The sequence below is a fragment of the Cetorhinus maximus genome, chromosome 1 (assembly GCF_964194155.1).
Source record: "Cetorhinus maximus chromosome 1, sCetMax3.hap1.1, whole genome shotgun sequence".
NCBI classification, from domain to species: Eukaryota; Metazoa; Chordata; class Chondrichthyes; order Lamniformes; family Cetorhinidae; genus Cetorhinus; species Cetorhinus maximus.
The window spans coordinates 158,271,803-158,287,738 of record NC_135879.1 but is presented as its reverse complement, the minus strand read 5'-3'; the positions used below and the strand labels follow the sequence as shown (position 1 = coordinate 158,287,738).

The following is a 15,936-nucleotide window of genomic DNA, read 5'->3' as shown; positions in this document are numbered from 1 at the left end:
TCTTTAAATATGAAGTTTGGAGCCTTTCTCTCTGCCCCTCATTCTTAACAGGACCTTTTCTAGGTTCCTGCCCTTCCTTTGACTAGAAGGTCTTCTTTAGACTTTCCCCTCTTCCACTCCCCTGGATTTTTGAGGTTTTTCCTTAGCCTTGGGGCTGGCTAACTGTCCCATTTGCTCCGGTATCTCCTGGCAGCAACTTCAAAACCAGTTGAACTCCAACAGCTTCCAAAACAAAACCACTGTTTTTCTTGTGTGTGTGTGTGTGTGTGTGTGTCTATGGGAGGGACCTGCCTTCCTGGCACCCTGTTGCTTGGCATCAGTCCAATACTTCCACCCTTGTTTGTTTAGCTTAGCTGCAACAGCCATAAAGAAAACCTCATTAGAAATGCAAGCTCCTTTTTAAAATGAAACTAAAGCTCCATTTAACCGTTCTTAACACACATACAGAAATACAAATCAAACTTAAACTTTAAACTTAAAAATCATTTACACCCACAAATACAATTACAACTTCTAAACTGTCTCTATTTCCTCACAACAGGATGTCCAGAGTCAACTGGATAGGACCTGAGGATTTGCAGCGATGGCAGGTTTCCCCAGGGTGCAGGGAGCCATGGCTTATACTCAAATTGCCAGAAAGGTTCTTGCTGGACAGCCCTTCAACAGGAAGGCCTTCCACAATTTGAACCTCCAGCTAGTCTGTGATCATCATGGCTGGATCATGCAGGTATGTGCCAAATACCTGGGCAGCAGCTACAGCTCATTCATTCTTCGAAACTCACAGGTGCCGGCATTTGAAACAAAGGTGGGACTGGAGTTGCTGCCTGAATTGCTGAATTTTTCCAGCATTTTTTGTTTTTTATTAAAAAGGCGACTTCATTGGTTAAGGAAACGTACAGAATTGATAAATATAAAAATGCCAAGTAAGATATGCATGGGAGAAATATCAAATGAGGGCAGGGAAAATAGTACCGGCAATCTTTGATATCTTATAATCAAAGCAACAACTTCCAAAACTTCTCTCTTATTCACTGCAAATAGGAGCAGCCAGAGTGGATGGGGACAGGAATCTGAAACTAACTTTGGACAGGAATAAAGGGAAATCAGGTAAAGCAGAAAACTAGAGGACAATTCCAAATATTTGAATAGTAGAGAGAAATTGGAAAGATAAAAAAAAACATGGGTATTTCTGAAGTAGATAGTGCAGATAAGGGATACAATGCTGGTCAAGTGCATATGGGAGGCAGAGAGTGGAGACACAGAAAGATCTGGAGCAGATGGGAAGGTTAGAGAAACAACACATGTTGGGAAAGATGACATAGGGTGTGAAGGAAGATATTGCAGTCTAAGACTCATTAAAAGCAGCTCGCTGCTGGGGCAATGATAGGCTAGTGAAGAGGTCCAATTTATCTGGATTTATTAACACCATTTTTCTGAGATTTATTAAAGGTATTTTTCAACTAATTACATATTTAACAAAGTGAAGAAGCACTCAGTAGAGTGCATAGCTCTGCCACGCTGTGTTAACTCAACATTATGCAGATCTTCCTTGAGGCTTTTCCCTGATGGTTGATGCTCTGTATCTACAAACATGAAAGAAAGAGATCTTTTGATTAATAGCTTCCATCTCACTGAGGAGGCTTCAAGCCAATTCACATGCAACAACCTGCTCTGAAAACTCTGCTCACATTTTGACAGCTGTGACAAAAAACTAATCAGTTCTTCCTTGTGCCATACCCTATCTGTGTACCAAGTTTTGTTGAAATCCGTTCATTAGTTTTTGAGATATAGGCCCATAACTTCCGATAGAGTGGCATTTGAGTTAGATTCCACTCTGCTCATAGTTACTTACCTCGAAATCCAGCTGTTACTATCTTGCCAGACCTTCCTACTCAGGCCAGGCGAGATCTGTGTAACGCAGTGGGTTCCCATAGTCTACATACAAGCCTAGGTTTCTCTATTCCTGCCAGGGCAACCAACTGTCCTAGATTTTCCGGGACCGTTCTATAATTTGGATTTTTGTCCCATGCCCTGGGTCAGGCTTTTGCGGGAAGCATTTGATCCTGGATTTCTTATTTTGTATGTTTCCTTGACTCTGTGCACATGTCAAGCCCGACATATTCTTCTTTTGTTTCTTCCCATGTGTCAGGCCTGACATATTATTCTTCCATTTCTGTACATGTGTTGGGCTGGGCATGTATGTAATTTGAGTTCTGGGATGCTGGGATGGAAGGCCTGGTAGCCCCCTGCTCTTATAGGCCCTGCATCCTGCTCCCCCACCCACCACTCTCATGTAGTTCTAGTGCCATCCTCTCCCCTTCCAGCAGCTGTTTTAGATTCACCCTACAACATTTTTCGCCAGGTGTTGGTCACCTGCATCCCCTTTAATATTATACCATTTTGTTTATATTACCTCTCCTCATTCTTCTTAACAAAAGACCCTGAGGGGTCTTGACAGGGTGGATGTGGAAAGGATGTTTCCTCTTGTGGGAGTGTGGTAGTTATGGTTTTATCTAATGTGTAATATACCTTTCAGGAGAATGCTAGTAGGAAGATCACATGATCTGAGTATCCAATAGGAGAGGAGCGTGGGCTACCTCAGTAGTTAGTAGTGTAGAGATAGAGTTTGAAGTGAAAGCACATGTTTAGTTGCTGCTGAGTACCTTTGTAAATAAACTAAAAGTTTCCACCTAAGAAGTATCTGCTGATCAACTCTATCAATAGTACTAACTCGGCCACCACTCACAACAGGCAACTGGGGGAATCTGGAATTAGGGGTCACTATTTAAAAATAAGGGGTTTCTCATTTAAGACAGAGATGAGGAGTATTTTTTTTCTCTGAGGGTTGTGAGTCTTTGGAAAACTCTTCCTCAAAAGGCAGTGGAAGCAGAATCTTTGAATATTTTTAAGGCAGAGCTAGATAGATTCTTGATTAACAAGGGGGTGAAAGGTTATTGGAGATAGGTGGGAATGTGGAGTTGAGGTTACAGTTAGGTCAGCCATGATCTTATTGAATGGGGGAGCACGCTCAAGTGGCTGAGTGGCCTACTCCTGCTGCTAATTCATATGTTTGTATGTTCATATGTGAAATGTAGCAGTTTATATTTCTCTGCAAAAAATTTTGTCTGCCATGTGTCTGTGCATTTCACTAGTCTCTCTATGTCTTCCTGAAAAATGTTCTCAACAGGTCAGGGAGCATCTGTGGAGAGAAACAGAGGGCTGGATTTTACAGGGACAGGTTTATCCGCCTCCCCTCCTATTCCCTCCCACCCTCTCAGAATGGGACTTCTGCCCTTCAGGGACAAGCCCAACCCTAGAGAGCCTCTATTGTCTCAGCAGCACCACATTAGTGTAGTAACCACTGCTGGGACTACAAGCAGTACCAAAGAAGAAGTGAAGGTGCGATACCGGACTCCAGGTAACTCCGGGGATTTTCAGTAGGTACGCTGGGGAGGCCCCAGCGGTGGGGGGGAGAGGGGGTGCCTGTGGGCAAGGGGCTGGTTTATAGAGGCTGGAGGGAGGGACAAATGATACCATCTGGGGGGTGGTGGGGTGCCCCGAATGGGCACAGGGGACCCCCCCTGAAGGAGGTAAACCCCCTCCTGCCTGTCAGCAGCCTGTGCAGTGAAAGCTGCCGGGCTCTTCTCCATTCAATGCCTTTCCCCACAGACCGGAAAACTCCAAAGGCGGAATGCAGCCCTTAAATGGCAATCAATTGTCCACTTAAGGGCCTCAATAGGCCAAAGGGCAGGCGGGCCGCCTGACGCTTTACCCGCTCCCTGTAATATAGGGTTTATCTGAAGTTTTTGTTACCAAATAAATAGGTACATGCCAGGCCTAAAACAGGAGGAATTTCACAGAGAGGAATTAGATATTCACGTGGTTTCCCCAAAAGTAAATTTTAAACTAATACTGCTTGGATTTTATGGTATATCATAAAATATGTTTTATTTATACATTCAAATATTTTTGGTATGTCAGATTTGCTTTAATGTTTTGTGTAAATAAACAATTTATCATGATGCAGCAAGAATTAGCTTTTGCGTTAGTTTTCTCTTGGTTGAAAAGCACCACCGCAAAATTGCTTAGTTTTACCTTGGATCAGTTGGCATGTTTCAGAGTTAAAAGTTTGAAAATTTAATTTCCTCTACAAGACTGAGCAAGTAATCTAAGCTGCATTCAAATGCAGTGCAGAGGGACTGCTGTGTTTTTAATGTCCTTCAGATGAGACATTAAACCTGACCTCATTTGCCTGTTCCAATGAATGTTGGATGTTAAAGATCTCATGACACTATTCAATGAAAAGCAGGGTATTGCTGAAAAAGACATGCTGTTGAAGCTTTTCATCTTGCACTTGTCAGGACAGACGCAAGAATGCGACAATTTAAAGAGGGCTGATTGGTTGGCAAGTTGACTCTGTTTGATTGAGGTGTTGCCATGGAAAATGCACCAGAGAACTGATGTCCCTCATGTTTTTGTTTAATTCAATAAAGCCACAATACCTGGACATGTTCTTTATGCTTTCAAAGTACAGGTCCCTGCTTATGAATATATGTAGCTTCTAGCAAGTGTAAGTGAGCCACCTTGCAAGCCCGACTGATACTTACATTGGCTGTTAGTGTAGTTCTTATCACACTCAGGATTGTTCAGCAAGTGTTGTCCAATCATAGAATCACATCTAACGTTAGATATTATGTTCTGAGTTTTGCAAGCATGGGTTGGTTGAATATGATCAGCACGCTGCCTATTATGAACATCGAAGGGACATGCTGTTTGACATGATCCACCAGTCATTGGGATGTCTGGCCTATGTACCTAGCACTGACACTGAAATTCATATACTGTATTATTCATTTGTGTGATAGGCAGAATGTTCCTTGGTGAATTGGAGCCAATTTTGGATCCAAACTGGTGGATAGGCAAGACCTATTCCTGTTGCAGAAAGGTCTTTTTTTCATTCATATGGTTGGGGAAACAGTTATAGTTCAATTCACCAGCTTCACTTGACACAGTGCGATGTGACCAGGAATGGATCATTCAAAGTAGAGCTTCAGTATACGGGTGATGGTCTGACTTGGATGGCCACAATTTGAGCTGTTCCTCAAGTTCCACTGGTGGAGCAAGTAGCCACATCTCCCCTGGCCCATTCTCAAGTGGTTGAGGGTTGTCCAGATTTTTTATGGAAGGGTGAAATCTGGGACTTCACCACTTGGGTCTGTTATCAGGTTGCGGCTGGTGATGTTTTCAGTCAACCAGAGGTGCGTCATTAAGAGGTAGGGTTGTCATCAGTTTGTAGGCTGTGTGTGTGTGTGTTCCAGTAGGAACTGGAGGATTCCAGACGAGTGTGTGATTTTTCTTGAGGTCCTATGTCTATGGAAGTGCTTAAATAGCTGTCAGCTGATGGTGTTCTTTAAGGAGAATGTTTTCCTTGTGACTATCAGGAGGTTCAGTGTGTGCTCGCACAGGAAGTCACTCAAGCTGTGTTGGTCTCAACGCCCCAGAAATAATCCTCATGACTTCCTTGTCACTAAGAAGTCAATAACCAGGGAAGCACATTCCTTGCATCATTACACCAGTTTTGTATAATATGGCAGGTGGGCAGGCTTAAAAATCAGGAGCCACAGCTTTATTAAAGTTTTAGTAAATAAGTATTTAAGGTTGTCAACGATCCAATTGACTGCAATAATATATTCTGTCAGCAATAAAACACTTGCAGAGTCTATTTAACGCCATGTGAGTTTCCCGTTTTTTAGCATGGACTGTTTTGGGCTGAATTTACCAGTCCTTGCCTGTTAGGTCCCAACTACCCCCAACCCCTAACCCTCTTTGAGGACACCAGCCATCGAGGCGCCCTCATCCTGCAGGTGCAGCCCCAGCAATGGCCACTGTTAATAGTGGCACTGTTGAGCTGCTGGTCCTCTGATTGGGTCAGCAGCTCTTGGAGGGCGAGCCGCCATCCTTAATTGGCCGTCAGTCCTGATGGCGGCCACATAATTGACTGGCAATAGGCTTTCCCCAAGTCCTGCTGCCCATCGAAGCGGGGTCACCTCCAGCTTTCAGCCTTGGCTGTGGAACTTCAGCCTCAGACAGCAAATTCAGCCCAAAGTTTCAAGTCAATGACCTTTCATCAGGATTGCAAAAAGTTCAAGATGTAACAGGTGTGAAGCAAGGGGAAGGGGGGAAACAAAAGGGAAGGCATGTGATGGGGTGGAAGGCAGGAGAAATTACCTGACAAAGGGATGTTGGTCCAAGGTAAAAAGGAGGTGGAATGGAGCAAGAAACAAAAGTCTAGAGATGTAGTTTGGAAGGTTGTAAAGTGTCTCCTGAAGTCTGTTCCTATCCTTCTCACTGTTTACTACATTCCTGATTTTAGCAACATCTGCAGACTTTCAAATGACGCCCTGTATACCCAAGTCCAGATTATTTATATAAATCAAAAAGAGCTGTACTCCCAACACTGACACCTGGGTGACACCACTGCACACTTCACCCTCGCCTGTAAAACAACGTTTCTCCGCTAATTGTCTCTAGATAATTTCGTGTGAAGTCGAAATACAGATGACTGAACTTCCCAGAGCGGAAACTCAAGTCCAACTGAGAGCCAGTCAGCAGAGAGAGGGCAGCATCATGTGACCAGACTCATGATCATATTTCCAGGAAAGCATTGAGGCGTAGCTGATAAACCCTGAACTGGAAACATTGTGAACGCTTTTAGGAGTTTAAATTGCACGGCAGGAATGTACTAATAATAACTAATAAAGATAATAGCAGGGAGAGTTTGAGATAAGAGCAGCAGCCAGTGACACTGCACTGAGACGGCGGATGCAGTCGTAGCTGGAGCTATTCCTGGGACAGTGGATGAGCGGCGGGATGGAGGCGCTTCCAGCCAACGCTGTGCTCAGTGTCGTCTTCCTCACTCTCCTGGCCGCGCTCGCTTTCCACTTGTGCAGCGACTACGTGCGTAAATGGAACAGGATGAAGCGGATCCCCGGGCTCAGTCCGACTTACCCGATACTGGGTAACGCACTTCTTTTCAAGCCCAGCGGAGAAGGTGGGATACACAGTGACAGAGCCGCCTGTGCTTTCGAGTGTCAGTAAAGAGTAAAAGAGGAGAGAAGCCGAGTTTTATAGCATTTTCTGTAGTTTTCAAGTTGAAATGTTTTGTAATGTACCGTTACAAATGTCATGAATAAAGTATAGTTTTGGAAAAAATGTTAATAAAAAGTAACTAATAGTAAAGAATTTAATTATGATAATCGTAAATGGAGTTTTGCATGTATTTAAGTATATTTGTAACCCCTTTGCTTTGAGCACAGATCAGTGTATTATAGCACATACTTGATCAAACAGGTTCCCAGTATAAAGAAGTGGAGTAGAACTTAAGAAGTAGCTTGTGGTTCATAGAATAAAAATGGGTTAAATGTATTTTTCTTTATGTTTATAAACAAATACCGTATTCAAACTTTTGAAAATGAAGTTTTGAAGTGTCTTGCATACTGTACAACCTGCTTTTCATTTTTGGGAACTTAATTTCTCTGACTATTGAAAAGAATTAGATTCTTGGAGTGATCATAACAACTTTAGACATAGGGGATGATGTAAGTAATAACAAAGATCTGAGAATTAAACTGGGATGGTTTCTAATTCAGTGGCTTAGTTATTCCTGTGCATATTGTATACACTAGTGTGTTTTTCCACTTCTGTAATTAACAATTATTTTGAGTTCTTTTAGACTTTTTCCTTCAACTGATTGAATATACTGCCAAGTGCAGAGATGAACCATTGATGAAATTGTGGCTGGGACCACAACCCTTTATTGTGTTGTTTCATGCAGAGACTGTGGAGGTAAGTTATAGATAAATGATCTTTGGATCTGTGGTTGATTTTAAAAATGCATTTTTAATTTATTCATTTACAGGATGTGTCACTGGCAAAGCCAGCATTTGTTGCCTATCCCTAATTGCCCTTGCGAAAGTGGTGGTGAACTGCTTTCTCAACAGCTTCAGCCTATATGGTAAGGTACCCCCACAGTGCTGTTAGGGAGGGAGTTCCAGAATTTTGACCCAGCAATGATGGAGTGGTGATATATTGGTGTTCCCATGACCCTGCTGCCCATGTCCTTCTTGTTGATAGGCTATGATTTGAGAGTTGCTGTGGTGCATCCCATCAACAGTACACATTGCAGCCACAGTGCACTGGGGTAGATAGGGTGTCAATTATACAAGCTTCCTTATCTTTGATGGTTTGAGATTTTTGAGTGCTGTTGGAGCTGTACCCACCTAGAAACTTTAAGGATATCCAATAACACTGACTTGTGCCTTGTAGGATGGTTATAAAGGCATAGTAATTGTGTTATGGCCTGGTTCATGTATTCTGGAGAATTCTCAAATCCCACCAATTTATATTTTGTTAATTAAATCTAGAGTTTTCTTCATGATTCCTATTGACTTCAATTTTCCCAGGGCTCCTTGGTGCCTCATCAGTCTAAGGCTTTGAGGTCAAGGGCAGTTGCACTCATCTCACCTCTGGAATTCAGCTCTTTTGTCCATGGTTGGACCAAGGCTGTAATGAGGTCTGGAGCAGAGTGGTTCTGATGGAACTTAAACTGAGCATCAGTAAGCGGGTTATTGGTGAGTAAATGCTGCTTGATAGTACTGTCGATGCCACATTCCATCGCTTTGCTGCTGATTGGGTGGTAATGTTCCAGATTCCATTTTCATGGAGTCATAGCAAAGACCATTACACCTCTATGGTTCTTTGGTAGAATATCCAATTAATCCCACTTCCCTGCTTTCTCCCCATAGCCTTATAATCTTTTTCCCTGTTCAAGTATTTGCCTCATTCTCTATCGAATATCACAATTGAATCTGATTTTTCAGGCAGTATATTCCAGATCACAAGTCACTTTTTAAAAAACATTGCCTTATGCCACTCCTGGTCTTTTGCTGTCCTCTAAATCTGTCTCCTCTGCTTACTGACCCCTCCACAACTGGAAACATTTTCACTTTCCTTACTTTAAAATCCATGACATTGAATACCTACCAAATCTTTTGCTGTAAGGAGAGTGACCTTGTGGGCAGGACATAACTGGGCAATTTTCCACTTTGTCTAGTAGATGCCAGTGCTGTAGCTATACTTGAACAGCTTGGCCTGGGGTACGGTTAGTTCTGGAGCACAAATCTTCAATAATATGTTTTTGGGGCCCATTGCTTTAGCTGTTTCTTGACATTATGTGGAATGAATCGAATTGGCTGTAGATTGGCTTCTGTGATGTTGGGAGGAGGCTGAGATAGATCAATTACTTGGCACGTCTGGCTGATGGTTGTAAATGGCTCAGCCTTGACTTTTATACTTGCATTGGGCTCTGCTCTTGTTGAGGATGGGGATGTTCATGCAGCCTCCTCTCCTTTTAGTTGTTTAAATGTCCACCATCCACTAAATGTCCACTGGATGTGACAGGACTACAGAGCTTTGACCTGATCTGTTAGCTGTGGGATCACTTAGCTCTGTCTATGGCACGTTGCTAGACCTGTTTGAATATTTCCCATTTAGCTCAGTAGTAGTGATATACAACATGATGGAGGATGTTATCTGTGTGAAGGTGGGACTTTCTCTATATGGACTATGTGGTGGTATTTCCTGCCAATGCAGTCATGGATAGATGCATCTGAAACAGCTTGATGAGGACAAGGCCAAATGGGTATTCCTGTGTATCTCCTCTCCTGCACAGGTCCACTCTGAAAGAGTTTTGCTGTCCCTGGGACTGTGGCAACTATTGGAAATTGAACCATTGATGAGCAAGATTTTAAGAAAAATAAATTATTGGTGTACTCACTGCTTCTGTGCTTCACCTGCCCTGCTTTGAGTACAACATTATGATACAATTAATTTTGCTGGTGTGCTGATATAGAAAACTTTTTTTTTGGGTGGGGGGGGGAAGAAAGGAATCTGTGCATTAATAGGATTTAAAATATTTTGAACTGAAAATGAACCTTTCAGGATCTGACAGTGTACTTGAAATTTGTAAATGTTCACCATAGAATCAAATCATAGAAACTAGGAGCAGGAGTAGGCCATTCGGCCCTTCGAGCCTGCTCCGCCATTCATTATGATCCTGGCTGATCATCCAACTCAATAGCCTGCTCCCACTTTCTCTCCATACCCTTTGATCCCTTTCGCCCCAAGAGCTATATCTAACTCCTTCTTGAAAACGTACAATGTTTTGGTCTCAACTACTTTCTGTGGTAACGAATTCCACAGGCTCACCACTCTCTGGGTGAAGAAATCTCTCCTCATCTCAGGCCTAAATGGTCTACCCCATATCCTCAGACTGTGACCCCTGGTGCTGGACTGCCCCACCATTGGGACCATCCTTCCTGCATCTACCCTGTCTAGTCCTGTTAGAATTTTATAGGTTTCTATGAGATCCCCCCTCATTCTTCTGAACTCCAGCGAATATAATCCTAATTGACTCAATCTCTCCTCATACGTCAGTCCCGCCATCCCAGGAATCAGTCGGGTAAACCTTCGCTGCACTCCCTCTATAGCAAGTACATCCTTCCTCAGATAAGGAGACCAAAACTGCACACAATATTCCAGATGTGGTCTCACCAAGGCCCTGTATAATTGCAGCAAGACATCCCTGTTCCTGTACTCGAATCACCTAACATTTCCTTCAAAAGTTAACAAATCACCCTTGTCCTTGTGTATTCTTTCAGTACGTCTCCTCTGTGGCTTTGCTTGTTTAGTGCTCCTACGCAGTGCTACCCCAGTGGCTAGCTGGCTTCCATGCTAGACAGTAACCACAGGCTTTCTAGCAGGACTGAAATGCAGCAAGCATTTCAACTTTTTCCTGTAGATGGCACCAGCAAAGTGTTCACCTAAAGCAGGAGAACTCATGTGTGACCTTGTGCACTGGAAAGCTGGCACATGTGTTACTCATACCTGGAAACATACCACATGCAGATACTGCCTCGAAACTACCCTCTGAGGTACACAGTGTTAGCATCTGAGCTGGTGGCTGTGAGTGTGAGAGCAAGTAATGATGTTCCTTCTTCATCAGCCTCTTCTCCTTCTTCCACTTCTTGCTTCTGCAGCACTGCCTAGCCAGATTTCAGTTTTTGGGTATCTCGAGGGAGAGATGTTCAAGACAAAGGTGCAGCCTTTAAGAGGCTCAGGCTAGTTTTAAGCAGTGCTATCCTCTCACAATCACGTGCGGCTATTCAACAGCATGTTTAGTGCTGGCTGCACACTATAATCAAGGTAATGAGTAGGCTGAACACGTCAAGCAGGTCATTGCTGTCTGCAACAGACAGAAAGCAGGCACGTTAATCGCACATCGTGATGCTCATGCCCGTTTTCAGGCTATATTGGATTTTGTGGCCATTTAGTATTCTGATATTGTACATCAGTGGAGTCTGCACACTGCATAGTTCAACCTGAGTTAACCAAACCATAAAGTTGGCAAAGTGTTTTTCATTCTTCTATTTTGAACTGCTAGAATAGAACATGATATTTATTTTGCAAGCACATAAACATTAATTAAGATTCTATTAAAAATACAGACTATGAAGAATCTAACAGTGTATTGTCTTGTAATCCTATAGGTGGTATTGAGCAGTTCCAAGCAACTTGATAAATCCTATGCATACAAGTTTCTTCACCCTTGGCTTGGTACAGGGCTGTTGACAAGGTATTGTTAGTACATCTACATATATCTGATATAGCCTTTGCTCTGGTCAGACCACAATGCAAAAATTATATTAGAGTAATTTTTGCAGAGTTGTCATAGTAATACAGAGATAATCCTTAATCGTTGGAATTTTTACTAATAAAAGGGATAAGTTTGTCCACTGTTATCGTAATGAAAGGCAGCTTTTTTGTATTCACAACTGAGCTGTCTTTTGTAGGCCTGTAGTGAAAGAATGTAGTAATAGTGCAAGATAATTTTTAAGTATGTTCAGATGGTCATAGTTTGGTAATCCGGGTATATTTTTAAACATTTTGTTTCCCTCCTCTGTTTCAGTTCCTCCGCCACTCTTCCTTTTGCTGCAAAGAGGTCAAGCAGGGGTCTTGTTGCTATTTTAGCAGTGTTCTCTTTAACCAAGACATGCTCAAGAATGTCACTGAGTTACTGAGCAGTTTTTTTTTTCCCAGCTTTCTCTCTCAGGTATAACCTGAGCTTTGCTCACCTCACTTGTGGTTTTATGTCTGTGAAGTGGGGAATTGCTCCTCAACTTGTGGGAAGGGTCATGTTACGCCTGCTGCTGCTTCTACTAATCTGAGTGACAGAAATTTTTAATAAAAGCCAATTATTATGGTTAGAGTCCAGTAAATTTGGCCACTTGTAGTCAAAACTGAGCATCAGGTGATATTTAACAAAATATCATTGACTTTCGGGATCTGCCAATCAAGCCACCTCTCTTCAACTTATTATTTCAACACCAGGGAAATGGATGCATCCATCTCACTGAACGTGGGTTAGATTATTGCATTCCATATTAAATAATTCAAAGATTGGATGGTTCCTTTCAACTAGACTATTTGGAACAAGCATTTATTTAAAGAAACCTTACTGAATTTGTGGCATTACCCACACAAACTCTTTAAGTGGTACATACACAAGGCCTGGAGACACATACTCTTAGGCAAAAGAATTATACTCATAACCAGAGATATATGATGTTCCTCTTCATCTTTTTGTGGGAACATTGGGACATGCAAAGTGATAATTTGAGAGGGAGTTTTCTGAAGTACAATTGGAGTTGTATTATGTTGTGCTGAAATGGTCTACGATGCAATGAGTCATGAGTTTTGGATTTAAATCTGTTTGATCTCACTGATGTTGAAAGCATGTTACTGACTTTTCACTATGATCCCTTGTGTTATCATTAGGCTCAATTATACAGCCATTAGAGTTCAGCACACCTATCTTCTCAAATGTTGGAGATACAATCGAGGAGTCATTTTGATTTTGTGAAACAGGTGCTAGCAGTCCAGTTGTCTGTTCCTCATCTCTGCTGATTTTCATTTTCATTGGTCAGTGAAAATCAGAAGAAATGTACAATGGGCAGCTAAATAAATGTCACCTACTTTACACTATTTCCCAATCTGTTTTGCTATGAAATAAAAGTAATTTAGAACCAGGATTATTATTTTTTTTAATTCATTCAAGGGATGTGGGCTTTGTTGGCTGGGCCAGCATTTATTGCCCATCCCTAGTTGCCCTTGAGAAGGTGGTGGTGAGCTGTCTAATTATTAGAACTTCTCTCCAAACATCAGTGCAGTTCAGTGATCAAGCATCTAAATGTTTATTTTTATATTAAATATAAATTGTTTACTTAAAACATTAATCTGTTTGTGTCAACAAAGCTGATCTTTGTGTTCAGTTCTTTTAGAATACATAAAGTGAACTGTCATAAATGAGTTAATTGCTGTGCTGTATAATTTGGAAATAAATTGAGCTGAAAGTTCAGCTATTTTGGCAGGTTAGGGAATCAGTGAACATACTCTCTGATATTGACTATTATCTTTAATTTCTGTCTTGACCATATGATGGCCTTTCTTTTACTCTTTCGAATGTTTATTTTTTCTCTTGAAGTGAACGTTTGGCTATTATTCAAGGGATGTGGATGTCACTAACAAGGCCAGTGTTTGTTGCCCATTCCTAATTGCCATTAAGAAGGTGGTGGTGAGCTGCCACCTTAAATACAACTGAGTAGCTTGTTAGGTCATTTCAGAGGACAGCTAAGGGTCATCCACATCGCTGTCAGTCTGGAGTCATGTATAGAGTAAGGACAGCAGATTTTCCTCCCTAAAGGAAATTAGTGACAATCCTGCAACTTCATGGTCACCATTACTGACACTCTTTAATCCAGATTTATTTAAATTCCCCAATTCCCGAGATGGGATTTGAACTTGTATCTCCATATCATTAGTTCAAGCTTTTGGATTATTTTCCAGTAATATAAACACTATGCTACTGTACCCCATTAATCTTCATTTAATCTGGTATAATATAGAAATAGGGAAGGTGTTGTGGCGCAGTAGGTAGTATCCCTGCCTCTGAGCCAGAAGCTCTGGGTTTGAGTACCACCCCAGGACTTGATGGCCAAAGAAGGTATGTTCATAACACAGCCAAGCAGGTTGAATATCAATCTGCAAATCCTTCCAACATGCACCAATAGCGGGTGGAAGAGCGGGAGAGATACCTGGCCAGCCATTTGATGGAAAGAAAGTTGGAGCCTCTACCTTCACTATCCATATCTTCAGACTACATTATGCTTGTAAAAAGTGCATATTACCACAGCAACTTGGACTTTGAGTGAACTGTAACACACCACACTAAAGTCGAATTGATTATTTAATTCTGATATTAATATCAAAAAGGGTGTAGCACTTGGCTCTGCACCATGAATACCACTTCATACATGTTTGATGTGATAAGACAACATCTTGCAACGCCCTCTCTCTGATAACATTGAGGAAAGTGCCACAAATTCCAACTAACATGCCCATTGTTCAAGTCAATTGCTTTTTTTAAAGGAATTAAATGAAACACATTCTGCCTTGGTCCTCTTGGATTACATACTCCCGAATAGGAAAAATTAGCAGGGCTTTGGCGACCGATTAAGAAAGTAACCAGAAACTTACTGGACCAGCCACATAATACTGTGACTGGAAGAGTTGATCAGAGACTAGGTATTCTGCGGTGAGTCATACATTTCCTAACTCCCTAGAGCCTTTTCACCATCTACAAAGCACAAGTTTAAGAATGTGATGTGTGACTTGTCTGAATGAGTGCAGCTCCAGCCACACTCAAGAAGCTCGAGGGCTTGATTGGCACCTCATCTACCATATTAAACATTTGCTCCCTTCACCACCTATGCACAGTGGCAGCAGTGTTATCATATACAAGATGCACTGCAGCAACTCACCAAAGTCCCTTTTGGCAGCACTTTCTAAACTCTCAAACTCTATCATCTCGATGGACAAGGGCACATCAGAACACCACCACTTCCAAGTCTCACACCCATCTTTATTTGGAACTATATCGCTGTTCTTCTGTCTTTGGATCAAAATCATGGAACTTCCTCCCCAACAGTACTGTGGGTATATTTGCACTACATGGAATGCAATGGTTAAAGGAGACAGTTCACCACCCCCTTGTTAAGGGCAATTAGGCATAGGCAACAAATGCTGACCAGCAACATCCGCACCCTATGAACGAACAAAACAAAAGGTGGGACTAACTAGATAGCTCTTTCAAAGAGCTGGCAAAGACACAGAGATAAAAAACAAAAAGCTAAAAGCTACTGCGGATGCTGGAAATCCAAAACAAAAACAGAATTACCTGGAAAAACTCAGCAGGTCTGGCAGCATCGGCGGAGAAGAAATCAGTTAACGTTTCGAGCCTTCATGGCCCTTCGGCAGAACTGAAGCATAGTTAGGAGAAAGGAGAAATATAAACTGGTTTAAGGTGGGGGGGGGCGGGGGGGAAGAGAGAAGTTGAGGGTGTGGTGATTGTGGAGATAAGCAAGCCGTGATAGGAGCAGATAATCAAAAGATGTCACAGACAAAAGGATCAAAGAGGTGTTGAAGGTGGTGATATTTGTCTAAGAAAAGTGCTAATTAAGAATGGAAGACAGGATACTCAAAGTACAGCTCTAGTGGGGGTGGGGTGGACAGACTAACAAGGTTTTAGTTTTAGATTTAAAAATAATGGAAATAGGTGGGGAAAGAAGAATCTATATAAATTATTGATAAAAGGTGGGGGGAGGGGGGGGGTGGGAGAAGGGGGGGGGGAGAAATGGGGTGGGGGGGGAGAAGTGGGGTGGGGGGGGAGAAGTGGGGTGGGGGGGGAGAAACGGGGTGGGGGGGGAGAAACGGGGTGGGGGGGGAGAAACGGGGTGGGGGGGGAGAAGTGGGGGGGGAGGG

The 15,936-nt window shown here is 42.4% G+C and overlaps 1 protein-coding gene across 1 annotated transcript in view; it reads left to right on the top strand.

Moving 5' to 3' along the window:
- Nucleotides 1-6,663: 6,663 nt before the first annotated feature.
- LOC144684664 (cytochrome P450 4V2-like) overlaps nt 6,664-15,936 on the top strand; it is a 47,413-nt gene continuing 38,140 nt past the window's right edge. Inside the window, exons 1-3 of the mRNA XM_078548748.1 lie at nt 6,664-7,051; nt 7,733-7,845; nt 11,607-11,692. Coding sequence (XP_078404874.1) covers nt 6,859-7,051; nt 7,733-7,845; nt 11,607-11,692 — 392 coding nt within the window. The 5' untranslated portion in view covers nt 6,664-6,858. The remainder of the gene's footprint in view (nt 7,052-7,732; nt 7,846-11,606; nt 11,693-15,936) is intronic.